This window comes from Pristis pectinata, chromosome 19 (assembly GCF_009764475.1).
Source record: "Pristis pectinata isolate sPriPec2 chromosome 19, sPriPec2.1.pri, whole genome shotgun sequence".
Lineage (NCBI taxonomy): Eukaryota > Metazoa > Chordata > Chondrichthyes > Rhinopristiformes > Pristidae > Pristis > Pristis pectinata.
The window spans coordinates 1731562-1758451 of record NC_067423.1 but is presented as its reverse complement, the minus strand read 5'-3'; the positions used below and the strand labels follow the sequence as shown (position 1 = coordinate 1758451).

At 44.0% G+C, this 26890-nt stretch overlaps 1 protein-coding gene across 4 annotated transcripts in view; it reads left to right on the top strand.

Moving 5' to 3' along the window:
* sema3d (sema domain, immunoglobulin domain (Ig), short basic domain, secreted, (semaphorin) 3D) overlaps positions 1-26890 on the top strand; it is a 272045-nt gene that overhangs the window by 142136 nt on the left and 103019 nt on the right. For all 4 annotated transcript variants that reach the window (XM_052033599.1, XM_052033596.1, XM_052033597.1 and 1 more), the window contains exons 4-6: positions 11586-11648; positions 18230-18349; positions 18548-18641. In XM_052033599.1, the coding sequence (XP_051889559.1) occupies positions 11586-11648; positions 18230-18349; positions 18548-18641 (277 nt within the window). The remainder of the gene's footprint in view (positions 1-11585; positions 11649-18229; positions 18350-18547; positions 18642-26890) is intronic.

The following is a 26890-nucleotide window of genomic DNA, read 5'->3' as shown; positions in this document are numbered from 1 at the left end:
AAGCTGAGGCAGATAAATGGCCAGAATCCATCACTGGTAACCCAAAAATTGCAGTAACAGGATGAGGTTGTAAATCAATACTCAATACCACTGAAATAATATCAAAAATGTCTTTCCAATATTTTTCCAAAAGAGGGCAGGACCAGAACATATGTGTCAGGGAAGCCACCTCCGGATTACATCTGTCACAGATAGAATTTATATGGTTATAAAAACAAGCTAACTTATCCTTTGACGTATGGGTCCTATGAACCACCTTAAACTGTACCAAAGAGTGTCTAGCACACATTGAAGAGGTATTAACTAATTGGAGAATTTTCTTCCATGTCTCTTTAGGTAACAGTATCTGAAGTTCTCTTTCCCATTCATTCTTAATTTTATCAGATATCCCTAAACGTATTTTCATAATCAGATCATAAAATATTGCTATCAAGCCCTTCTGATAAGGGTTTAAACCTAAAATTTTATCTGTAATTTCAATTTGATGATGTATCGAAAAAGTAGGTAGAGTAACATTTAAAAAGTTTCTAATCTGTAAATATCTAAAAAAAATGTGATCTAGGCAAATTGTATTTATTAGACAACTGTTCAAAGGATGAGGAACAGTTATCAACGAATAGATCATGACAGCATGTTATTCCCTTTGTTTTCCATGAAAGAAAAGCTAGATCAATTCTAGATGGTTGAAAGAAAAAAATGAATTGAATAGGACTTGACAAGATAAATTTATTCAATCCAAAAAATTTACGAAATTGAAACCATATTCGTATTGTGTGTTTAGTTATTGGATTAATCATTTGTTTATTCAATTTAGTAAGCGCAAAGGGGAACGAGGCCCCTAAAGTAGAAGCCAATGAAAACCCTTGCATTGACTCACGCTCGAGATTCACCCATCGTGGACACTGAATTACATCTAAATCTTGTGTCCAAAAAATTAAATATTGAATATTAATTGCCCAATAGTAAAATCTAAAGTTAGGCAAAGCCATACCGCCATCCTTTTTTAATTTCTGTAAATATTTCTTACTTAACCTTGGGTTTTTATTCTGCCGTATATATGAAAGAATTTTAGAATCAACAATATCAAAAAAGGATTTAGTGATAAAGGTTGGAATCACCTGAAATAGATACAGAAGTTTAGGTAAAATAGTCATCTTAACAGCATTGATTCGACCAATCAATGATAAGGACAATGGGGACCATTTAGTAAGCAATTGTTTAACATGATCAATTAAGAGTAAAAGTTAACTTTAAGTAAGTCCTTATATTTCTTGTAATTTTAACCCCCAAATAAGTAAAATAATCAGTCACTAATCTGAATGGTGATTGCCTATAGATTGGAACTTGCATATTTAATGGGAAAGGCTCACTCTTGTTAAGATTTAATTTATAGCCAGAAAAAACACTTAACTGAGCAAGCAGTGATAAGCCTGCAGGGATGGATTTCTCAGGGTTAGAGATATGAAGTAACAGGTCATCTGCATATAATGATACCTCATGCATCCCATCTCCATGAATAATGCCAAATGTGTTGGAAGAGTCACAAAGAGCAATTGTGAAGGGTTCCAAGGCAATATCAAGTAGTAAAGGACTTAGAGGGCAGCCCTGTCTAGTGCCTCCAGGAGGAATTTCTTTAGGTGGCGAACTTGAGGTGGTGAATCTGTGGAACTTGTTGCCACAGAGGGTTGTGGAAGCATTGGGTGTATTTAAGGCAAAGATTGATGGGTTCTTGATTGGTGAGAAGGTTGAGGTTACCGGGAGAAGGTGGGAGAATGGGATTTAAAAAAACAGCATTGATTGAATGGTGGAGCAGACTCAATGGGCTGAATGGCCTAATTCTACTCCTGCATCTTATTACCCACTGTGCGTCAGGCTGACTGGAGCAGGGGGTGTATATCTGACCCACGTTGCTCTGATCCTCAAAGGTACAGATGGGGAAATCAGCTTCAGAAAGAAATGAACCATGTCTTTTTGTGGGCATCACAAGATCGGCCCACAGGTCGGGGTCATGCACATCCCTCCCTTAACTGATACAATTGTTCAAAGTTGGGATAAAGAATTTCAGTCATGAAAATAACCCAATTCAATGTGCACTTAACACAGCCACACACAAAATCCAGTCACAGTTTATACACATTAAAAGGATTTACATCCAGTGAGTTTGATTGTTTTACTGTAGATTCATTGGATTCATTTATTAAATCTAATTAAAAAAAGATAAACTAGGTTATTTGAAGCTGCATCTCTATGATTCGCATTGAACAACTGGTTTAAATTACATCATAAAACCCAGGATTTAGGTCACGTGTTTGCCGCTTCATGATTTCTCTGCAATCTATCCAATTTCAGACTTTACCTTTGTTACACTTGATGCCCAAAGCTACTCAAGTCCTGTGGGTGGGATCAGTGGTAGAATCAGCAGTTCCCACATCAGTCTCTACCCCAAACCCAGTGTGAAGTATGTCACTCTTGATCCACAGGGACTACGTAAGAAGAAGAAGAGGTAGAACTAAAGTATTAAAGAAACAAACTGCTGGAGGAACTCAGTGGGTCAGGCAGCGTCTGTGGAGGGAGATGGACAGTTGACCCTTCATCTGGACTGAAAGGGTAGAGTGGAGATAGCCGGTATAAAGTGAGGGAAGGGGAGGAGCAAGAGCTGGCAGGTGAGAGGTGGATCCAGGTCGGGGGGGTGATGGGCAGGTGGAGGAGGGGAGGGGGGAGTGGGAATAGGCTGGGACGTGAGAGGTGGGGGTGACACAGGGCCACAGATGGTGGGAGGAAGGTGGAGCCTGGAACGAAATAAGGGAGGTGGGGAGGGCAGATGGGAACAGTGGGGGGGGGGGGGGGGGGGAGGGGACCCAGTGGTGTGTGGGGGATGGGCAGATGGTGTGGGTGGGGGATGGGAAAGGAACAGGGCGATGGGGGTGGGGAGGGGGTGGGAGGAACTGGGGAGATCAGGAGGAGGGAGAAAAGGGACGGGGGGGGGGGGGGAAGGTTACCTGAGATTGGAGAATTCAGTGTTCTTCTAGCGAAAGTATCAACCCTGCCATTTACAAGTTCCATGAGAATGAGGAAACATTTTGCCTTAACGATGAGTTTATCTCCCTGCTCTTGGACATGACAATTCCCTGTTTTCTCAACTCTCCCAAAGTACCTGTCTGTCTTGGAATCCTACCAGATGATCATAGTTCCCAGATCAAATTCCATCTACCCTGTTGTTTCCTGCTCCCTTAGTCCATCCACGGCCCTCTGTAGCTTCCCATTCTCATCACACTCCTTACTGTGCCTCCCGCCTTGGTGTTATCCACCATCCTCTCTTCCTTCCTCTGAGAGAGTGATGAGTATGCTCAGGACCTGAGGGTACTGTCTATCACATCTCCCAAGTCAAAGAGTGAACTTTTATCCCTGCTCTCTGGCCCCCGCCCTCCCAACCAATTACAAACCAATCCCTGCTCTCTGGCCCCCACCCTCCCAACCAATTACAAACCAATCCCTGCTCTCTGGCCCCCACCCTCCCAACCAATTACAAACCAATCCCTGCTCTCTGGCCCCCACCCTCCCAACCAATTACAAACCAATCCCTGCTCTCTGGCCCCCGCCCTCCCAACCAATTACAAACCAATCCCTGCTCTCTGGCCCCCGCCCTCCCAACCAATTACAAACCAATCCCTGCTCTCTGGCCCCCGCCCTCCCAACCAATTACAAATCCCGTGGACTCTCAGTTTTGCCAGTCATTTCCTGTCCAAAACCTTATTTAGTATTTTCTGGAAGGTTATAGAAACAATACCCTTTTCCACCATTACTGGTGGCTGCCTCAATAATTCAGTGAGATTATTGCAATGTGACTAATCCTCCACAAATATATGATGACATTTAATCAGCTTTCACTATCCAAAGTTTAAATCAGTCTGTTCTCTAAGGTTGGAACCCACTACCTCGCCTTTGTCTGACATTGATCTGACTGGCTTGGGATTAGTTGGATTTTTCTTTCTCTCTTTAAACATTGCAGTGACATTTATGCATTACAGCCCAAAGGTACAGTTGCTGATTCTGGAGAGAATGTTGTGCTTTATTGGAGTGATACAAGACAGATAGGGAGGCACATACAGCCAGTCATGTCCCACTTTGCTCTTTGGTAGATCCATCCAACCGAACTAATCTCTAACTCCTTCCCCCACAGCTCCATAATTTTCTCTCCGACTCCATTTATCCAAATCCCTCTGAAATCTGCTGTTGAATCTGCTTCCACCATCCCCTCAGGCAGAGAATTCCAGACCACTGAAACTAGCAATATAAAATATACACCTTCAGGTCTGTGCACTACATCCACTGTTGCTTACTTTCTGTCTCCTGATGTTCTGTTCTCTACCTCCCTGTAAACACAAGTACAAATTTATTGCCTATCCCACACACTTCCAATCTTTAATGGATTCGTGCCCACTTCATCTTTGTCTTAATACTGATACCAGACCCTTTGCTGTTAGTTTTTGCATATTCATCCATTTCTCTTTCTATTTTATTTTTCTTTGTGTTCTTTCCCTTTTCAGCTTTCCTCAGTTCTCCCGATCTACTCCCTTTGTGTGAGCTCATTCCGTCAGTTTAATACAATCTCTCATCTTCTGCTGGTTCTGGTGGTTTGGTTGCACCTGGAGTCTTTGCCTTTTGGGAGTGTGACAGAGTTCATTGTCATACCAAGCGGTATCTTAACTATTTCCAGTTGTTTTTCTGTGAAGTCTTGTGGTTGGTTTCTTTCTCATCTCTTCCAAGTTTGTTTTATTTAAATGTAAGGTGTCAGGTGTCAGATCTCTCAGTGGGTGAACATTTTGGTGATAGTGATCATAATTCTATCTCCTTTACGTTAGCACTAGAGAGGGATAGGAACAGACAGGCTAGAAAGGTGTTTACTTGGAGTAAAGGGAATTATGAGGCTCTCAGGCAGGAAATTGGAAGATTAAATTGGGAACAGATGTTCTCTGGGAAAAGTACAGAAAATATGTGGCAAATATTCAGGGGATATTTGCGTGGAGTTCTGCATAGACATGTTCCGATGAGACAGGGGAGTCATGATAAGATACAGGAACCATGGTGTACGAAGGCTATAATAAATCTAGTCAAAAGGAAAAGAAAAGCATACAAAAGGTACAGAGAGTTAGGTAATGTTAGAGATCTGGAGGAGTACAGGACTGAAAGGAAGGAACTTAAGAAAGAGATTAAGAGAGCCAGAAGGGGACATGAGAAGGCCTTGGCGGGCAGGATTAAGGAAAACCCCAAGGCGTTCTACAAGTATGTGAAGAGTAAGAGGATGAGATGCGAAAGGATAGGGCCTATCAAGTGCGGCAGTGGGAAAGTGTGTATGGATCCAGAAGAAATAGCGGAGGTACTTAATGAATACTTTACGTCAGTATTCACCACGTAAAAAGATCTGGGGGATTGTAGTGGGGACTTGCAGTGGCCTGAAAAGCTTGAGCATGTAGATATTAGAAAAGAGGTGGTGCTGAAACTTTTGGAAAGCATCAAGTTAGATAAGTCGCTGGGACCAGATGAGATGTACCCCAGGTTGCTGTGGGAGACGAGGGAAGAGATTACGGAGCCTCTGACGATGATCTTTGTGTCGTCCATGGAGACGGGAGAGGTTCCGGAAGATTGGAGGGTTGCGGATGTTGTTCCCTTATTCAAGAAGGGGAGCAGGGATAACCCAGGGAATTATAGACCGGTGAGTCTTACCTCAGTGGTTGGTAAGCTGATGGAGAAGATCCTGAGAGGCAGGATTTATGAACATTTGGAGAGGTATAATATGATTAGGAATAGTCAGCATGGCTTTGTCAAGGGCAGGTCCTGCCTTACGAGCCTGATTGAATTTTTTGAGGATGTGACTAAGCACATCGATGAAGGGAGAGTAGTAGATGTAATGTATATGGATTTCAGCAAGGTGTTTGATAAGGTACCCCATGCGAGGCTTATGGAGAAGGTGAGGAGACATGGGATCCAAGGGGACATTGCAGTGTGGATCCAGAACTGGCTGGCCCACAGAAGGCAAAGAGTGGTTGTTGAAGGGTCGTATTCTGTGTGGAGGTCGGTGACCAGTGGTGTACCTCAGGGATCTGTACTGCGACCCTTACTATTTGTGATTTTTATAAATGACCTGGATGAGGAAGTGGAGGGGTGGGTTAGTAAATTTGCAGATGACACGAAGGTTGGGGGTGTTGTGGATAGTTTGGAGGGCTGTCAGAGGTTACAGAGGGATATAGATAGGATGCAGAGTTGGGCTGAGAAGTGGCAGATGCAGTTCAACCCAGGTAAATGTGAAGTGGTTCATTTTGGTAGGTCAAATATGATAGCAGAATATAGTATTAATGGTAGGACTCTTGGCAGTGTGGAGGATCAGAGGGATCTTGGAGTCCGAGTCCATAGGACGCTCAAAGTGGCTGCGCAGGTTGACTCTGTGGTTAAGAAGGCATATGGTGTATTGTCCTTCATCAATCGGGGAATTGAATTTAGGAGCCGTGAGGTATTGTTGCAGCTATATAGGTCCCTGGTCAGACCCCACTTGGAGTATTGTGCTCAGTTCTGGTCGCCTTACTACAGGAAAGATGTGGAAGACATAGAGAGGGTGCAGTGGAGATTTACAAGGATGCTGCCTGGGATGCAGAGCATGCCTTATGAAAGCAGGTTGAGGGAACTCGGCCTTTTCTTCTTGGAGCGACGGAGGATGAGGGGGGACCTGATTGAGGTGTATAAGATGATGAGAGGTATTGATAGGGTAGATAGTCAGAGGCCTTTCCCCAGGGCTGAATTGGTGGCCACGAGAGGACACAGGTTTAAGGTGCTGGGGAGTAGGTATAGAGGAGATGTCAGGGGTACGTTTTTTTACTCAGAGAGTGGTGAGTGCGGGGAATGGGCTGCCGGAAACTGTGGTGGAGGCTGGTACGATAGGGTCTTTCAAGAGACTGTTAGATCGGTATATGGAGCTGAGTAAAATAGAGGGCTATGGGTAAGCCTAGTAATTTCTAGGGTAGGGACATGTTCGGCACAGCTTTGTGGGCTGAAGGGCCTGAATTGTGCTGTAATTGTTCTATGTTCTATGTTCTATGTAGGTGGCAGGGTGACACTATGGATTAGAGCTGCTGTCTCACAGCTCCAGTGACCCAGGTTCAATCCCGACCTCTGGTGTTGTCTGTGTGGAGTTTGTACGTTCTCCCTGTGACCGTGTGGGTTTCCCCCAGGTGCTCCGGTTTCTTCCCACACCTCAGAGACGTATGGGTTGGTAGGTTGGCCACTGTAAATTACCCCTAGTGTAGGTGAGTGGTAGAACTGATGGGAATGTGGGCACAATAAGTTACAGCGAACATTCGTGGAGGAATGAGATTTTTTGTGGTTGTTCTATGAGCTGGCATGGACTCGATAGGTTGAAAGGGCTTCCTTCTATGTCAGAAGTAAAAATTGCAATATGACCTTGATTTGTGAGCCTCCCTTCACCCTCTGAAAACTAACCAGATGATTTTCAAGATGTTCCCTTAAATGAGAACTAATTAATTCTTGTTCGGTGCTCATATCTAAACCCTGTGCACCCTCTCCCCTGCCTGCTCTGAAAGATACTTCTAGTAAACTGTGTTAAAACACTTCTAGAGGTATAATGTGTTTGAAAGTTGGACTGTTCTGTGTCTCCTCATCTGTAGGAAATTTCTTTCAGTATAAACCTTTTATTCAGGTATATTGTTCCTTAATTACCATACTTTACATCTTTCCTGACACTGGAAGAGTCGTGGATGGTCCCGACCCGAGCTGTGTGTCCTTCACCATTCCCCAACTCTCCCCACAATGTGTTCACTGCTCAGTCACTTCACTGACACCCTTTCTTTCCACTCTGGTGATGGTGACATTTCCCTGTGTTTCCAATTTCCCCAAACTTTGTAAAGCTCCTGAAATATTTAGCCCATGTCCAGTAATTGTCGTTGCATTATATAGCACAGAAACAGGCCCTTCACCCCACTGAGTCTGCACTGGCCATCTACACTATTTACACTAGTTTACACTATAAAATACCCTTTTACACCAATCCCATTTCATTCTCCGCACATTCCCATTAACTGCCCCCAGATTCTACCCCTCACTTACACTACAGGGGCAATCTTCAGTGGACAATTAATCTATCAACCTGCATGTCTTTGGGATGCGGGAGGACACCGGAGCATCCAGAGGAAACCCAAACGGTCAGCACTGGAGGTCAGGATTGAACCTGGGTCTCTGGAGCATTGAGGAAGTAGCTCTACCAGCTATATCACTGTGCACTCCAAAGGTAGGACTGCAGACAGACCTCCAGTACAACCACTGTTTAACACCTTCTCAGCAGGACTTTTGCTTCATATACTATGGTAAGATCAGTGATGGAGCTATCAGACCACTGCATAACAGGGTATTTATAAGGAGCTCACCAGAACGTTTGTGAACTGGTATAACCTGACCCTGAATACCCAGTGATCTGCTTATAACAACGTTGTCCCCTCTACACCGTTTGCATGCTCTTTACCTGTCATTCTCTTTCCTGTTATCTCTTCATCTCCTTTCTCGCTCTCCTTCTGAGTGTGTCTCCCTCCCCATCTCTCTGCCTCTCTCCCGATCTTTTTCCTATTGCATCTGTCTCTATCTTTCTGTTGCTCTATTTCTCTGTTTCTGTCTTTTTGAATTCCCAAAATGTGGTGACTGGAACTGGGTGCAACATTCCAGTGGTCATACCAAAGCTTAGTAAAGGTTTAGCTCAACGTCCCTGCTTCTGCACCCAATTACTCCATGTATAACCACACATCCAACGTGTACTCGCTCAATATATCTTGCTGACTTCAATGAACATGAACCTCCCCTTATCCTCCTTTCCCCTCCTCTCCCTCCTCTGCCCACCCCTCCACCCCCAGTTCCTCTGTTCCTGTACACTTCCAAATGGTGCCATAACATCTGTATTACATCTGTATAACCTTTCCCCATCCCGTCTCCACAAATGCATCACTTCACACTCCTCCATTCCATCTATCTACCCTTTCTGCCTGTCTGCCTGTGTCCTTTTGATTCCATCCTCACGGTCTGTCATGCCTTCGTATCACTGGAAAACCCTGTCATTTTACTATAATCGAAGGTGCAAGACAAATATATCTTAAGTGAAAGCGGTGTTCCGAGCACTGATCCTTGTGGATCGCGCCAGTCTGAAAAAGAACCTTTTAACAAAACTATAATAAAAACAGAACATTTTTTGGTATGTAGATGACAAGAGTGTAGAGGGATATGGGCAAAGAGCTGGGAGATGGGATTAGCTTAAATATACACCTTGGTCAGTATGGACACGGATGGGCCAAAGGGCCTTTTTCCGTGCTGTACACCTCTGTGGAAACACACAGTGAGTCAGGCAGTATCTGTAGAGAGCAAAACAGAGTTAACAACATTTGCTTCCTTAAACCATTTTACTTTATCCTTCTTTTCTATAAAGCTCATTTTTATTAACCACTTTAGAAGTAAGCTCTGGATGACTTTTCTGCTTAAGAGAAGGCAATTGTTATATTTCCTAGAAAGTGAAAAGTATTAGCACATTCCAACTTTGAATACCCACTGTTGCAGCTTTGTAAAAGGCTTCCTTTTACACTTTATCACTCCCAATAAAATTGTTCATTTTCCTGCAGTCTTCCTCAGTGAAGTATCCCGCTGATTTAGGTTGCAACATTATGCCAACTACTGTGTGCCAAAGGCAATCAGCGTCAGATCCAATAGCACAATATTTCTTTGTCCTTAACACTCATGTCAGGAAGTTAAAAATATCAGCAACCACAATATACATTAAAGGAACAACTCTTTAAGTGGAGAGAACATTGAATACATTGAAAGCTAGAAAGATTTCATGTCTCAGATCAATTTTCCTTTGGCTCATTCCCAATAATTTTGACCAAAATCTATTCTGTCAACAGGATGTATGTTATTGAGAAGCAGTGCATAATATATAGTGGAGAAGTTGTTTGCTAGAGCTTTGAAATAATGTGGTCTATTAAAAAATCTACAAATAGATCACAACAGGGTCCTAGTTAGTTTTATGTTTAGCTTTTATTCCTGTGGTTGCTTTGGAAGTGAATTGTATATTAAAGGACAACTTTTGGAAATAATGCTCTGTGTAGGTCGAGTTCAGTTTCAATAATGGGTTTAAGACTGGGGGTCATCCTTTAGTTTGAGGCTAATTGCTGATCTTATGTTCAGAAAAATGTACATCTTTTAGTAGAGAGATTATCAATACATATATGTTTGACAAAGTCTGGTGATGTTCTTTCCTCTCCTTGGAAAGTAGAAGACCAGTCACTGCTGGGGTGCCATATCTCCACCTCATCACCAAGGTTACCTGTTTTGACTCCCACAGTAGTTCTCCTGATGGTTTCAGCCTGCTCCTGATACCTTCCCGCCTTCTACTCTCTTTTCTTAAATGATTCAATATCCACCCCTCACGTTCTAACTTGCAGCAAGAACCAACCGTTCCCCAATCCTCCACTAGCTGCCCGACATTGGTTCCTCACTAACCAATGCCTCCATTTTGAAATAAGCATCCCCCTTATCGAGTACCTCTTAGTCTTGATCTTCCCTGGCCCTTAATTGAGCCTCTCAAATCCAGTGTTGGATTCTTGATTGTCCCAAGTTCCGTCACTTCATCATGACCTCAGTAACTTCAGCTTCACAGTCAAACACTGTGGAATTCTCAACAAGACCTCTCTAATCATCTTCACAACATGCCTTAAAATCTAACCCCTGCTAGGATCTTGGTCATTCTCAGGGAACCTGCAGGGAAATCAGCCAGAATCTGTGAGGGCGATCCAACAATTCTAACATGTAGTAACCCTTCATTAATGCATCTAATGGACCGTTGCTCCTGTTAATCTAACCAGGGTCTGTTAACTTCTGGCACACCAAGCTTGATCTTTTGTTCATCCAAGATTTCAGATTGGGTTCATCTCCTATCAGGGAGCCGATCTGTGGCTGATTATTCCTCATTCCTCCATAGCAGGAGCTGGAGCTGGAGGGAGGTAGGATGGTAGCCTGGACCTGCAATCCATTGACTCAGATGGCTGATCCAGAGTTCAAATCCCATCGCAGCAGCTGAGATAACTGGATATATTTTAGACATGGAAGGCCAGCTCCAGTTTGGTAACTGTGAAGCTATTGGACTGTTGTACAAACCCTCCAACTTAGACCATAAGACCATAAGACAAAGGAGCAGAAGTCAGACATTCGGCCCATCGAGTCTGCTCCGCCATTCTATCATGAGCTGATCCATTCTCCTATTCAGCCCCACTCACCCGCATTCTCATCATAACCTTCATAAATAACTAATGTCCTTCAGAAAAGGAAACCTGCTGAGTTTACCTGATCTGGCTTATGGGATACTCCTTACCCACAGTGATGTGGTTGACCATGAACTGGCCCAAGCTGCATGGTGCCCCATACTCTGGGAGGGAAGGTCAACTTCTGATTGAATTTCAGGATTACTCACTTCTCCGTGTTGAATAACAAAACATTTACATTTCATTATCTTCACGTATTAAACATATATTTTTATCTTTCAGATTCATTGGCCTGGAAGCAAGGAAAGAGTGGAACTGTGCAGATTAACCGGGAAACATCCCTTTGTAAGTATCACTCCAGTGCCTCCATACTGACCAGAAGAAACTAAACTTTTACACCCATGCTATGTAATTTTTGCTTGTACAATTCAGTTTTAAGTGTGCCATAGGATAGTAAGACTAATGACTTAAGGACTTCTTGAAGACATTCAACCAGAATAAAACATGAGCTGAGATTAAACTGAAGGAGAATTACTGACTTGATCGGGTGATGGAAAACAGTTGCAATAATGAGCATGCAGTTGATTGGGAGAGGTGACTGGTGAAATCCCACAGGGATCTATGTTGGGAGTGCAACTATTCACCACATATTAGTGACTTCATTAACACAATGGAGAGCCCCATATCTCAGTTCACTAATGACCTAGAAGTTGGTGGCATAATGAGCCACACAGATGGGGACATAATGTTAAACAATAACTTTTAGACACAATGAGTGGAGGAAAGCTATGGGAGATGGATTTGAGTGTAATTGTGGAATGATCTAATGTAAAGCTCAAATGGTGGAACCAAGGAGATTTTAAAATGGTGAATGCTTGGGATAGTAATATTCTGATGAGATGTTTAGGTCCATGCAGAGAGATTAGTGAACTTCAATAGTCATGTACGAGGAATAATCCAAAGCCAGATGCAATGTTAGTCTTTAGAAGGAGAAATTTCACCCCAACCATGCTGAGTGCAGGTTAGACCTGACCTTGAGTAACCCATAAGGGTTGAACACCCCTTCTTAGAAAATAAAAGAAGGAAGCTTAGACTGCCAGAATCTTAACAGCACACCGAGATTTAAATTATGAGAAGAGATGACAGAAACCAGGACATTATTCCCTGTAATTTAAAAAAATCAATGGGATGTTGGACTGAGGTTATGAGAAAGTAGGGAGCAAAAGACTGGATGTGAGAGTTTTATTTGTGGCCAGTTGTCAAGCAGACATCACTTTAAGATCAGATCAAAGTAGTTAGGGCTCGAGGTTGCTGGAGTTGTACAATTCTCCCACGATGAGATAATGCTTCAATTAATCATTTTAAGCCAGTCATCAATTGCTTTTTCAAATGGTGTTGGTTCATTTCAGAACCTGTTCAGAGGGGTGGAGATAGAGTTTGCTCTCATTGGAGGATAGAACAGATTTTAGGGGGTGAATAGTCTCATTCTTGCTCCTGTATTCCTACATTGCAAGTTCCTCACTGGTGTCCTGTGGATGCAGTGTGTAACTACAGCAACTGACTCGGATCCTTGGAGTTGACTCCCCAAATCATCATTTGGTCAGGAGAGTGAACGTGTGAGCATCCCATCAGTCCCCTCGGTTACCCTCCTGTCTGACAGCACATGGGAGCAGCGTCACTTGAATGACTGCAGCATTAGATAAGGTAGCACTCAGAATTTCTCAGGAGAAGTTAGCTATGGACAGTAAATAGAACAAAAACAATTACAGCACAATTCAGGCCCTTCAGCCCACAAAGCTGTGCCGAACATGTCCCTACCCTAGAAATTACTAGGCTTACCCATAGCCCTCTATTTTACTCAGCTCCATGTACCTATCTAACAGTCTCTTGACAGACCCTATCGTATCCGCCTCCACCACCGTTTCCGGCAGCTCATTCCACGCACTCACCACTCTCTGAGTAAAAAACTTACCCCTGACATCTCCTCTGTACCTACTCCCCAGCACCTTATACCTATGTCCTCTTGTGGCCACCAATTCAGCCCTGGGGAAAGGCCTCTGACTATCTACCCTATCAATACCTCTCATCGTCTTATACACCTCTATCAGGTCCCCCCTCATCCTCCGTTCCCTCAACCTGCTTTCATAAGGCATGCTCCACAATCCAGGCAGCATCCTTGTAAACCTCCTCTGCACCCTCTCTATGGCTTCCACATCTTTCCTGTAGTGAGGCGACCAGAACTGAGCACAATACTCCAAGTGGGGTCTGACCAGGGACCTATATAGCTGCAACAATACCTCACGGCTCCTAAATTCAATTCCTTGATTGATGAAGGACAATACACCATATGCCTTCTTAACCACAGAGTCAACCTGTGCAGCCGCTTTGAGCGTCCTATGGACTTGGACCCCAAGATCCCTCTGATCCTCCACACTGCCAAGAGTCCTACCATTAATACTATATTCCGCCAACATATTTAACCTACCAAAATGAACCACTTCACACTTATCTGGGTTGAACTGCATCTGCCACTTCTCAGCCCAACTCTGCATCCTATCTCTGTCCCCCTGTAACCTCTGACAGCCCTCCAAACTATCCACAACACCCCCAACCTTCGTGTCATCTGCAAACTTACTAACCCACCCCTCCACTTCCTCATCTAGGTCGTTTATAAAATTCACAAATAGTAAGGGTCCCAGTACAGATCCCTGAGGTACACCACTGGTCACCGACCTCCACACAGAATACGACCCTTCAACAACCACTCTTTGCCTTCTGTGGGCCAGCCAGTTCTGGATCCACACTGCAATGTCCCCCTGGATCCCATGTCTCCTCACCTTCTCCATAAACCTCGCATGGGCTACCTTATCAAACGCCTTGCTGAAATCCATATACACTACATCCTCAAAAAATTCAATCAGGCTCGTAAGACAGGACCTGCCCTTGACAAAGCCATGCTGACTATTCCTAATCATATTATACCTCTCCAAATGTTCATAAATCCTGCCTCTCAGGATCTTCTCCATCAGCTTACCAACCACTGAGGTAAGACTCACCGGTCTATAATTTCCTGGGCTATCCCTACTCCCCTTCTTGAATAAGGGAACAACATCCGCAACCCTCCAATCTTCCGGAACCTCTCCCGTCTCCATTGACGACACAAAGATCATCGTCAGAGGCTCCGCAATCTCTTCCCTCGCCTCCCACAGCAACCTGGGGTACATCTCATCCAGTCCCAGCGACTTATCTAACTTGATACTTTCCAAAAGTTTCAGCACCACCTCTTTTCTAATATCTACATGCTCAAGCTTTTCAAGCCACTGCGAGTCCCCACTACAATCCCCCAGATCTTTTACTGTGGTGAATACTGACGTAAAGTATTCATTAAGTACCTCTGCTATTTCTTCCAGATCCATACACACTTTCCCACTGCTGCACTTGATAGGCCCTATTCTTTCACATTTCATCCTCTTACTCTTCACATACTTGTAGAACACCTTGGGGTTTTCCTTAATCCTGCCCACCAAGGCCTTCTCATGTCCCCTTCTGGCTCTCCTAATCTCTTTCTTAAGTTCCTTCCTCTTAGCCCTGTACTCCTCCAGATCTCTAACATTACCTTTTGTATGCTTTTCTTTTCCTTTTGACTAGATTTATTATAGCCTTCGTACACCACGGTTTCTGTGTCCTGTCATGACTCCTCTGTCTCATCAGAACATGTCTGTTCAGAGCTCCACACAAATACCCCCTGAATATTTGCCACATATCTTCCGTACTTTTAAATGCTGCTCTACCAACAACCTCCATATCCTTTAAATGAATTTTAAAATGTTTCCAAAATAACCCACAAAGAAAAGAAACATGAAATGTATATTTAATGTAATTAGCTGAAAAATATTGGCAATTTGAAGCAGGTCACATGAAGTGGCCCAAATAAATAGGAGACATAAAATTGTGTGCTTATATTTTATTTTGGGCTTTACTTCCTGAGGATTGGCGAAGGGATTTCTATGTGAAGGAATGATCTGGGACAAAAAACAATTGTAGCTTGTATAAAATGAAAATGAACATTAGCTTTGGCACAAGGAGGTAAGTCAAAGGTTTCTTAGGAGCACCTCTTCCCCCCATCATGTTACACAGCTCCAGGACCCTACACAGAAAGAATGACAGAGTGCCCGAGATGATGAATGCGACCCCTTGCCGCTTGGTGCCAAGGGTCACATTAATGAAACACGTTTTTTGGCAGTTTCAGTCTAGTCCCCTGTTGACACGGGGTCAGAGGGCACTGCCCTGAAGCCAGAGTCGAGGTCTTACTGAAGAGTAATGTGCAAGGGGGGCTTGGTTGGTGGATTTCAACACTCCAGCCTCGAGGACTGTTCTGTCATCACGTTTTTAATAATGACAATAATTCATCTTTGTTTAAGCAAATTAAGTCAAATGTTCTGTAGATGTATTGTCCCTCACCCTGAGGTGAACATCAAGACAAGGCAAAGTTGGTTTCATTAGTGACTTGCTTATTCTGTTCTGAATTTTAGTCATTCTTAATAAATGAACTTCTGTTTGCATTCTGTTAAAAGCTGACCGTGAACCTCTTAAACAATAAATCCAAGACAAAGGCTCCATCTGCACAAACCACAGAGTAATTGGCTTGCATCCTTTCTTTGTGGAGTTTTGGCATTATTAACAACTCCTGGCCTAAAGGACAGTTTTTTTAATTACCTGTGAAAGACTGAAGAATAAAATTAAAGAGTTAAAGGATGTTATTTATTAACTGTGCAGACGCAGAAATTTTCCTTTCTTTCTGATGACCTTTAGATTGAAATAATTCTGCCTGGATTCCTTGGTGAGGTTTAAGAGAGCAGAGAGAAAGCTAAAATCCAACAGCCTGAATATTTTCAGCTTTCAGTATTAATGTAGACTTAAAGTACAGATAAAGTAGTCTGCTGAAAAAGTACAATGTAAACCATGGTTTGGTCCACATCCAACCCTATTCCCAATGTAACCCATTCTGCAAACTTTTCTCAAAGTCCACTAATGTTCTCAGTGTCAATTGAATAACTTTTTTCATGTTTCTTGTTTTTCCTGTGATCTTGTTCATCTTTTCTTGTTCACAAAACACCCTACCTAGGGGCTCCCTTTCTGCATCAGTGAGTCCACTGAGTGACTTGCTTTGATCACCAATCTCTGCTGCCAAGGGAAGTCTCAGTTGATTAACCTGCTCCTTGGGTTAGATCATAAGAAATAGAACGTAGAACAATACAGCACAGGGACAGACCCTTCGGCCCACAATATCTGTACTGACCATGACGCCAAGTTAAACTAATCCTGTCTGCCTGAACGTGGTCTGTATCCTCCCATTCCCTGCCTGTTCATGTGTCTTCTAACTGTCTCTTAAATGCCACTATTGTGTTTGCTTTCACCACTACCCCTGGCATTGTGTTCCAGGCACCTAACATTCTCCATGTGAAAAAAACTTGCCCCACACATCTCCTTTGAACTTTCCCCCTCTCACCTTAAATCTATGCCCTCTAGTATCTGACATTTCCACCCTGGGATAAAAACTCCAACCGTCCACCCTCTCTGTGTCGCTCATCATTTTATAAACCTCCATCAGGTCTCCCCTCAGCCTCCAGTGCTCTAGTGACAACAGTCCAAGTTTGTCCCACCTCTCCGTATAACTGATACTCTCCAATCCAGGCACAGTCTCTGAAGCCTCCACATCCTTCCTGTAATGTGGAAACCAGAGGAGCAAATAGGAGCAGAATTTGCCACAGCGTCCCTCAAACTTTCTCCACCATTCACCAGGATGTGATCTTGGTGCCAACTCTATCTTCCTGCCTGTTCTCCATAACCCTTGACTCTTTTTTTACTTTGACCAAATTTAATTTGACCAAATTTCTTACCTGTTCTGGAATATGTCCAAAGCCTTGTCCTCCACCGCTCTCTGGGATTTAGAATCTCAAAGACTTAGAATCAACTGAGAGAAATTCCTCCTCACCTCCGTTTAGATGGGTGACCTCTTCATTCAGTAGATCCAGCAGATGAAATCAGTGTTCAGAGGGACCTTGGAGTCCATGTACATTGAAGGGTACAGCAAGCAGTTAGGGAAGCAAACAATTTGCATTTATTGCAGGAGGATTTGAGTCCATGGACACAACAGCCTGTCAGGCTACATTGTGTACCCCACGAACAAAAGAAGAATACATATGATGGAGGGAGTGCATCGAAGATTCATCAGATTGTTTCTTGGGAGAGGGGTTTGTTATCTCTCCTGAGTTTAGAAGAACGAGGGGGATCTCATTAAAACAAGCCAGAATGGAGTGTCTGGAGGTCAGAGTTCCCCTTTACCTTTTGCCTACCTCAGTTGTTCCAGACCCAGGATAGACAGTCCCAGCTTCAAAACCCTTCTGTTCCTGCACAGCCATTCAACGACTAATGTCATGTAAACATTGGTTCATCCACATCTGGAGGTGAAGCAGCACTTAAATGGAAGGAACACATTGGACCATAAAGCTCCAATAATATTCACTGATAATTTCCTGACTGGACAGGAATAAAGCTCGTGGGACCTGCTCCTTCATGTCATTGGGACCTTCATGTCAATCCACCCCCAATTAATTGGAGAGTATCTGTGTCTCAAAATAACCCTTGCTCCTAGACTTTTCTCTTTCCTCCGATGCATGTATTATTGCAGTTACAATTTTCTGCTGCAATTTAATTTTCAAATTGTTTTTTTTACTTTTATTAAGATACAGCGACTGATGCGCACATGCCTTCCATTAAGTTCACTGAGAGGGTTACTTCACAAAGCAAAGCACACGCGACTCCAGAGTTCTGTAGATACAAGACTCCGCAGAGCCAGGCATGAGCCTGCTGTCGAACTCTTTCTGCCGCCCCCCTGCTAACGACGCCTTCTCTTTCTCAAACAGAGAGACTGTGCAAATTTCATCAGAGTCCTTCACAATTATAACAAGACCCACACATACGTCTGTGGTACCGGAGCATTTCACCCAATGTGTGCCTTTATCGAGATGGGACCCCGGGCAGAGGTACGTAACATTAGCTACTGTTGTAAGTGGTGCATGGCAGGGTAAGGTAGCAAATGGAATGAACTTCATCCATCATCTCCCTTCAAAGAGATTTTTCATAGCACTAGGCTGATACTTTACCCAGTTGGTACATGCTTAATACAAAGAGATTCATTCATTTAAGACAGGTTTTTGAGAAGTAATCTTTATTTTTATCAGGAGCCTGTGTTTCAGCTGGAACCACACAGTCTTGAGTCTGGGAGATTGAAATGCCCCTTTGACCCTTTGCAACCTTTTGCTTCAGTGCTAACAGGTAAGAAACCATATCGCCGTCGAGGTGAGCGATTTCCCCCATAAATGTAGCCAAATATTACTTACAATATTTGATAAAGGTGTACAATGACAGAGGTGTACAAGATGATAAGAGGCATAGATTGAGTGGACAGTCAGAGACTTTTTCCCAGGGTGATTGGAGGAAGGTGTAAGGGGGATGTCGGGGGTAAGTTTTTTACACAGAGAGTGGTGGGTGTGTGGAACGCACTGCCGGCAGAGGTGGTGGAGGCAGATACATTAGGGACATTTAAGAGACTCTTAGATAGACACATGAATGATAGAGTAATGGGGGGCTATGTGGGAGGGAAGGGTTAGATAGATCTTAGAGCAGGATAAAGTGTCGGCACAACATTGTGGGCTGAAGGGCCTGGACTGTGCTGTAGGGTTCGACATTTTTTGTAATCTTTGTTTGTGTCTCTTCCTTATGAAAGAAAAGAATTACCAACTACCCTACAAAGAATTATTATCTTCGACCATAGATTATCCATGGAAGATCATCGCTAGATTATGCTCCAGGATTTCTCTGACCAGGACATAGTATTAAAACTAAAATCACAGCAGACCATGCCACGTGTGCTCAGCAGGTCGGACAGCACCAGTGGAGAGAGAAAACGTGTTAATGTACCAGTTCTGATGAAGGATCATTAACTTGAAGCATTAACTCTGCTTCTCCTTCTACAGAAGCTGCCTGATCTGCTGAGGATCTGCAGTGTTTCATGCTTTTATTTCAGATTTGCAGTTTTCTGGTTCCCAAGAGGATAGCAGGATAACCAACTGGGAGCAAAGTACTTTACACCCTCCTTATATACTCACACAGCTTACTGTCCTACCTATAATACAAACGGAAGAAGCTGGAGATACCCAGCAAGTCAGGCAGCATCTGTGAATGGAGAAACAGAGTTAATGTTACAGTCAAAGACCCTTCAGAACTGGAAAAGAGAGGAAACATTAGTTTTAAGTTGCAGAGAGCATGGGGAGAGATGGGCAAGGGAATATCGTAGCTTAGGTGAGGCCAGTGTTGCCATGGGGATAAGGTTATCGGGTTGATGGGGTCAGATCGAGAAAGAGAACATAAACAAAGGAATGTAAAAGTTGTGGACACAGGGCTGTGGGATGTACCTTCCAGGGCAGGCTGTACTAATGGAGAGAGAGAAAGACTGAATCAATCTCACAGATGGATGACTTAGAGAAGAAAAGGCCGGTTCCAAACAGGCAGAGAAAGTGGGCTCTGAACAATATTGTATTCCCCATTTGAAAATGGAGAAGAAGGTATTGTCCAGAAGGCTGCAAGGTTCCCAGATGGAAAATGTTGTTCCTCAGGCTCATATTGGGTCTTGTTCTAACAGTGCAGGAGGACAGAGATTGATTGACCATAAAGAGAAAGGCAACTGGGTCGTCCCTGCAGACTTAATTTCGGTGCACCTCAAGGCAGTCATCCAATCTGCATCTGGTTTCTCCAGTGTAGAGGAGAGCACAGTGTGAATGTTAGATGTAGTTCACTAGATTGGAAGAAGTCCTAGTGAATTGCTGTTTCACCTGGAAAGACTGTTTTGAAGGGAAGAGGTGAAAGGGCAAGTCTTACATCTCCTGCATTGCATTAGAACATGCTGTGAGAGAGGGGGTGGGTGGTGAGATTGAAAGGGTGGACCAATGAGTTGCAGAGAGAATGCTGAAAGGGGAGGAGATGGAGCTGGCAGAAACTGTGAAGGACGATCCGTTGCATCGGGTGGCTGGTGGGTGCAAGGTGAGCATGAGAGAGCTCGGTCCTTGCTCAGTCCAGAAACTTCTCCAGCTTATTCCAAACACCGAATAATTCACAGGTTTAAATTGCTGTGTGGTTGCACACTGAATCACATATCGCATGTTAATGCCAAGCTAGTGTATGGCACGTAATAAGTATCAGAGAATCAGAAATATTTATAGCTTAACCTACCGCATGGAATCTGACCAATTTGTCATCCAGTGATGTTGACAGTATAATCAGACTTGTGTATGTGTAGTGTTAAAGCAATGAATTGGCAACATTCAACTGGTAACACTGGACTTATACCAGTTAAGCTATACAGTGGAACATTTTACATTCGTTGCCAATGTTCAGCTCCTGACACCAGGTTTAATAAATCTTAGGGTCCACGTTCTGATACTTTAAATAGAACTCAACTGCAATCCAGCAACAGTTTTGAGACAGCACCTTCCAAATCAAATCTGCCTGCCTTCCAATCTAAAGGTAGTTTGAAATTAATGGAACTAACTTTGGTCAAGGGAACAACACACACCAAGAACAGGGAAAGCTGAGAAAGTGGTTAATAAGGCTGATGCAGTTCTGGATTAATAGAGGCATATAGAGTCCACAAGCAAGGAAGTCATGCTGAACTTTATAAAACAATGGCCAACCTCATCTGCACGATTGTGTTCAATACAGGTCTCCACATTATAGGGAGGATGTGCGGGTGTTAGAGATGGTCTAGAATGACAGGCTGAATGGCCTCCTCTTGTGCTGTGGCCATTCTCTAATTCCACTTGATTCTATCACATATTTGGCTATATTACTGTGAGCACCAATTTCTTATAAGAGCTAAAAAAAAAAGCCTAATTGAAAATTAATTCTATTGATTACAACCTAGCTTTTGATTGGGTGGTGGGATCAAACGTGCAGGCAGTTGACTCCAGCAGCACCCACAACCTTTGTGAGAGGAGGTTCCCATGAGAAGGGTGGATGTACAGGTGTATCATCATTCCAATGAAACTCACAGCCAGTCCGGTGTGGAAATCTGAGGAGGAACTACCTGCTGCAGCATTTATTGCCCATCCCAACCTGCCCTTGAGTATTTGGTGGTGAGCTGCCTTCTTGAACAACCAACGAAGGTGGTCCCATAGAGCTGGTGGGGAGGGAGTTCCAGGACTTGGACCCAGTGACAATGAAAGACAGGACAATGTGTGACTGGGAGGGGAACCTGCAGGTGGTGGTGCTCCCCTGCACCCTGCTGCCATTGTCCTTCTCACTGGTTCAGGCCGTGGGTTTACGAGGTGCCACCAGGGTAACTTTGGTGAGCAATGACCATCATGACCTAGAGGCGGTAAGTCTGTGCTTACCTTGTGGTCAGCGGTGAGTGTGCCATTGGCGAGTTCCAGCTGTTTGCTTGCAGTCTGAGTCCCTGTGCGTAATTCAGAAAATGATTATTTCCCAGGGCATAACGTACCAGCGTATTTTTTGTGAATTTCAGTGGAGAGGAAGTGGGGCCAGATCCCAGAGATGGTGTCCGTATTGAGCATGGGAGACATTGTCTGGCGAAAGTCTAACTTTGGCAAGGTTTGGATGCAATCACTGAAGAAACATACTTGAAAGTACAAATAGTAAACCGCCTTAGTCCAGGTAGTTCCCACAAACCACTTCAGTGTCAGATAAGTGCAAGGCACCGAGATCAGGCACATTAGTGGGACCTTGGTGCTTCCTTGATCTTGTTAATCCCAACACATCTGTAAATGAGGAGGTTTAATTGTTGTCTTGCACTGACTGAGACTTCCTTTGTGGTATGACTGAATTGTAAGCACATTATCATGTCATCTGAGTAATACGATGGGTGGTAGCATTTAAGAGGCTTTTAGATCAACACATGAATATGCAGGGATGGGGGGATGTGGATCATGTGCAGGCAGAAGAGATTTAGTTTAATTTGGCATCATGTTCGGCACAGATATTGTGGGCCGAAGGGTCTGTTCCTGTTCTGTGTAATTCATCATGGTATCTCCCCACTGCCAGAATTAGATAACTTTCCCATCTCATGTTCTGTGGAGATGGTTAAAATTATTTGTACATCCAAAAGGAAGCAGACAGAAGGATTTCCATTTGATCTGTCTGCAGTGGAAGGATTGGGATGGGCTTAGATGTGGGCATCAGTCCTGAGTTCCCCTGTCCTATCGTGTTACTGCACTCCACCTCCCCTACAGCCCGTACCCTGCCCCCATACTCAACAGCAGTCTAACTCCACAAAGTATCAAGAAACATGATATCTGGAGCCATTTATGCCAGACTTAACAACTGTCTCGGAATTATTTCATCTACTTTACAGCTGAAGTAAGCTAATCCCTGCAGAACTGTGATTCTAGTCAGATCCAGCTGAAGAAAATATCAGAACATTAAATTTAATCTTTATTTATTTGACGTAGGGAAAGTAGCATCGGTGGAAGAGTGAAAAAACTTCTCCTGAGCTGTACTTCCTCAATTTAGCATCCAAAGTTTAACGCAATCAGACAGAAGACAAAAATCAGGGATTTTAGGTCACGTTTATCCTGCCTTTATACCACGCCTGGCATTTGGACTGAAATATTATGTTGACATACTCTTGGTACTAATTTATGAGACTAAATATAGGTTATGATAACATTGGTGGAAATATGCAGAGCAGTGATCGTTCAGAGGGAGCAACACTGTTCAGTCAGAAATCCGTGCAGAAGCCTCCTCTTTGAAATTATCAGGATCTATCATTAGTGGCGACAGTGTGACTTTACTCCGTCCTCTCCACCAGCTGCCACTTCCGCTGGGAAGTGATGATATTAGGCTTGCTACTGTAAACACCCCCAGAGATTCCCATCACATGTTTCGGACAGAACTTTGCTGTAAATTACACAGCAACTTATGGGGTAATAATTACAACTGCCGTTCCAAGGAGGTTACTTTCTCAGATCAACAATCAACGTGATGTTTCCACGTGTTCTTCAGTAGAGGAGAGCGCATGCCACGAAAACACACTCATCCCAAGCTAAGCAGAGACTGCAACCGCTGACAGAGTAACATAGCCAGTGGGGCAGCAACCTCTCTCTCAGCCTCCCTCTCAACCTTTCTCTCTTCCCCATCTCGCTGCTTCTCCCCCTTTCTCACTTTTTAATCGTTCTCTTTTCTTTCTCTCTCCCTTTCAACATCTCCTCTCCCTCCCTCTCTCTCCCCCCATCTTTCTCCCACTCACTCTCTCTGAAGTAAAACAAAACTGAGCACCAATCTTTGAGACAGCTTTGACCATTGTCAGCATCCCTCCCTTGCTCATTAATGTAAACACATGCCTTCCATCCATGTGTGTGTTGCTCCCAGGGCCATTAGCAGTGACCAACGTTCACAAACCTGGGCTACTAATTCTGGTAACGCCATTGACACCATCACAGATACAAGGTTGAAAATGAACCTTAATCCTGAAATCCAGTGGAGTACGTCAAACAGCTCAGACACCTGAGACAGAGGGGAGAGAGAGGGACAAACATGGTTATATTTATAACCCAGAGCCTGTAATATATCCTGAGCATCAGAGGAATTGCTCCATTTTTGAAATTCCTGCTGTTTAAATGTGCGTTTCAGTGGACGACAAGTTAAGCAGCAAAGTATAATTCCAGAGAGAGAGGGAGAGTGTGTGGCTTGAGAAGGAGCAGCAGAGGATGAGTTTAGTCCACTGCCTGTCAGTTGGACAAAGAATAATTATGCTGTGTAATCCTCTCAATGTGACATCTCTCCACACCAGTAATGTAGAGCTGGGAGCATCTGACTGATGGCTCCAAGGGGTAGCTACAGAAACAACAAACAAACTGCTGGAGGAACTCAGTGGGGTTGAGCAGTGTCTGGGGGGGAGGGGAGGTGGGGAGGAATCAGTCCTGATGCAGGATTTCGACCTGAAGCATTGACAGTTCCTTTGCCCCCCACAGATGCTGCTCGACTTGCTGAGTTCCTCCTGCAGATTGTTTTTTTGCTCCAGATCCCAGCATCTGCCGTCTCTGGTGTTGACAGCTACAGGAAGCCTAACTTTGGTTTGGATGGGGCTCAGCTGTCTGTGGAGCTAGATGTCTTGCCCCAAAGTATCATCCCTGTACAGTAGTGTAGCAGTTAGCGTAACACTATTACAGCGCCAGCAACCCAGGTTCAATTCCGGCCGCTGTCTGTAAGGAGTTTGTACGTTCTCCCCGTGTCTGCGTGGGTTTCCTCCCACATTCCAAAGATGTACGGGTTAGGAAGTTGTGGGTGTGCTATGTTGGCGCCGGTAGTGTGGCGACACTTGCGGGCTGTCCCAAGAACACTCTACAAAAAAGATACAATTCACTGTGTGTTTCAATGTACATGTGACTAATGAAGATATCTTGTCTTATCTTGCTCATGGAATAAATGAATCATAGAAATTTTACAGCAAGAAAGAGGCCATTTGACCCATTTGATTGGAGGAAGGTATAAGGGGGATGTCAGTTTTTTACACAGAGAGTGGTGGGTGCGTGGAGCACACTGCCGGCAGAGGTTGCGGGGCAGATACATTAGGGACATTTAAGAGAGTCTTAGATAGGCACGTGAATGATAGAAAAATAGGGGGCTATGTGGGAGGGAAGGGTTAGATAGATCTTAGAGCAGGATAAAATGTCGGCACAACATTGTGGGCTGAAGGGCCTGTACTGTGCTGTAATGTTCTATGTTCTGTGTCTAAAGTAGTTAAGTGCAGCACAGTAGTGACTAAAGTAGTCAAGAGCTCTCCAGCCTAACCCCGTTGGGTATGTAGTCTCGCAGGTCAGGGCTCTTCAAGTGCAGATCCGGGTATTATTCAAATGTGATGAGGGTTTCTGCCTCGGCCACCCTCTGGAGGGAAGGTTCTCCTCATGTCCCCTCTCACCTTTCTGTCAGTTGGTTTAAATCTCTGCCTCTTGGTTTGTGACCCTCTGTGAAGGGAAGTGGGTCACTCCTGTTTATCTGAGCCCCTCACAATTTAATGCACCGCTTGCAAAGCCTGTTAGGCATAATTCAAACCAGCAAAACTAGGATTTACTCCTTGTAAAACTATACATCCTATGAAATAACACTATTATATTTGTTCTGAAAATATTTCCAAATGGAACATTTCTTCAGCTTGCAAATGTATTTTCTTTATCTTCATTTTGAGTGAAAACATTTGGAAATATTTTAACACAGACTAACAGGAAGAATGGATCTCCCAGCATGGGCAAGAAACTGAGGCTTGTGCAGTACAGTGAGCACTTTGATGAATAGTTGTCCCTTACCCAAGTGCAGAGTACACCTCCCAACACTACGTCTTGCATTTCTTCCTACCGTGCCAGCCTTTGCATCAGTGGAAGTGTGCCCACAGTGATGGTGTGAGCAGGGACTGTAAACTGATCACAGGAGGGACGTGTCAATGGCAAAGCCTGACCAGCAGAATGTGGTCTATGAGGACATACTCGGGCGGAGAGACCAGTAAAAGATATCAAACCTGCTATTGACCCCGAAGGAATAAATGTCAATGGATTAAACCTGAACCCTTCCCACCTCCTCTCTCACAAGTGGCGTGCCTCAACCCGAAACATCAACTGTCCATTTCCCTCCACAGATGCTGCTCGACCTACTGAGTTCCTCCAGCAGTTTGTTTTTTTGTTTGACAAAGTTTGACTGTCCTTGTGAGTTTGAGCAAAATGTCCCAGTGCTCCCTTTAACTGAGAGCAAAGAGGACAAACTCCCTGGTGACAGCTTGGACTTAGAAAGGGAATTGGTGTTGGAATTGGTTTATTATTGTCACTTGTACCGAGGTACAGTAAAAAAAACTTGTCTTGCATACCGATCATACAGATCAATTCATTACACAGTGCACTGAGGTAGTGCAGGGTAAAAACAATAACAGAATGCAGGGTAAAGTGTCACAGCTACAGGGAAGTGCATTGCAGGTAGACAATAAGGTGCAAGGTCAAACAAGGTAGATCGTGAGGTCAAGAGTCCATCTCATCGTATAAGGGAACCATTCAACAGTCTTATCACCGTGGGGTAGAAGCTGTCCTTGAGCCTGGTGGTACGTGCCCTCAGGCTCCTGTAGCTTCTGCCTGATGGGAGAGGAGAGAAGAGAGAATGACCCGGGTGGGTGGGGTCTTTGATTATACTGGCTGCTTCACCAAGGCAGCAAGAGTCCATGGAAGGGAGGCTGGTTTAACCCAACTTCAGCTTTCTTGCTCAGAAACAAGATTGAATTGGATGAAGTACAAACATGGACCGAGTACAGCAGGTTAAATTAATGCAGTAAAGGAAAACTGATGCGCTGTTGCGGTTGTCAGTGGTACCCTTGCCTCTGGGGGAGACAGTGGATGATGTAATTGAGATCTAACTGGCTGGCAAGGTCTCGTGTGACTCAGGAGACCTATCTGAGCCTGGCACGGTCTGTGGCAGGTGTTACAGACATGTCGTAATTGGACAGTTCAGAATCTCTCTGCTTCTTCCAGACTCTG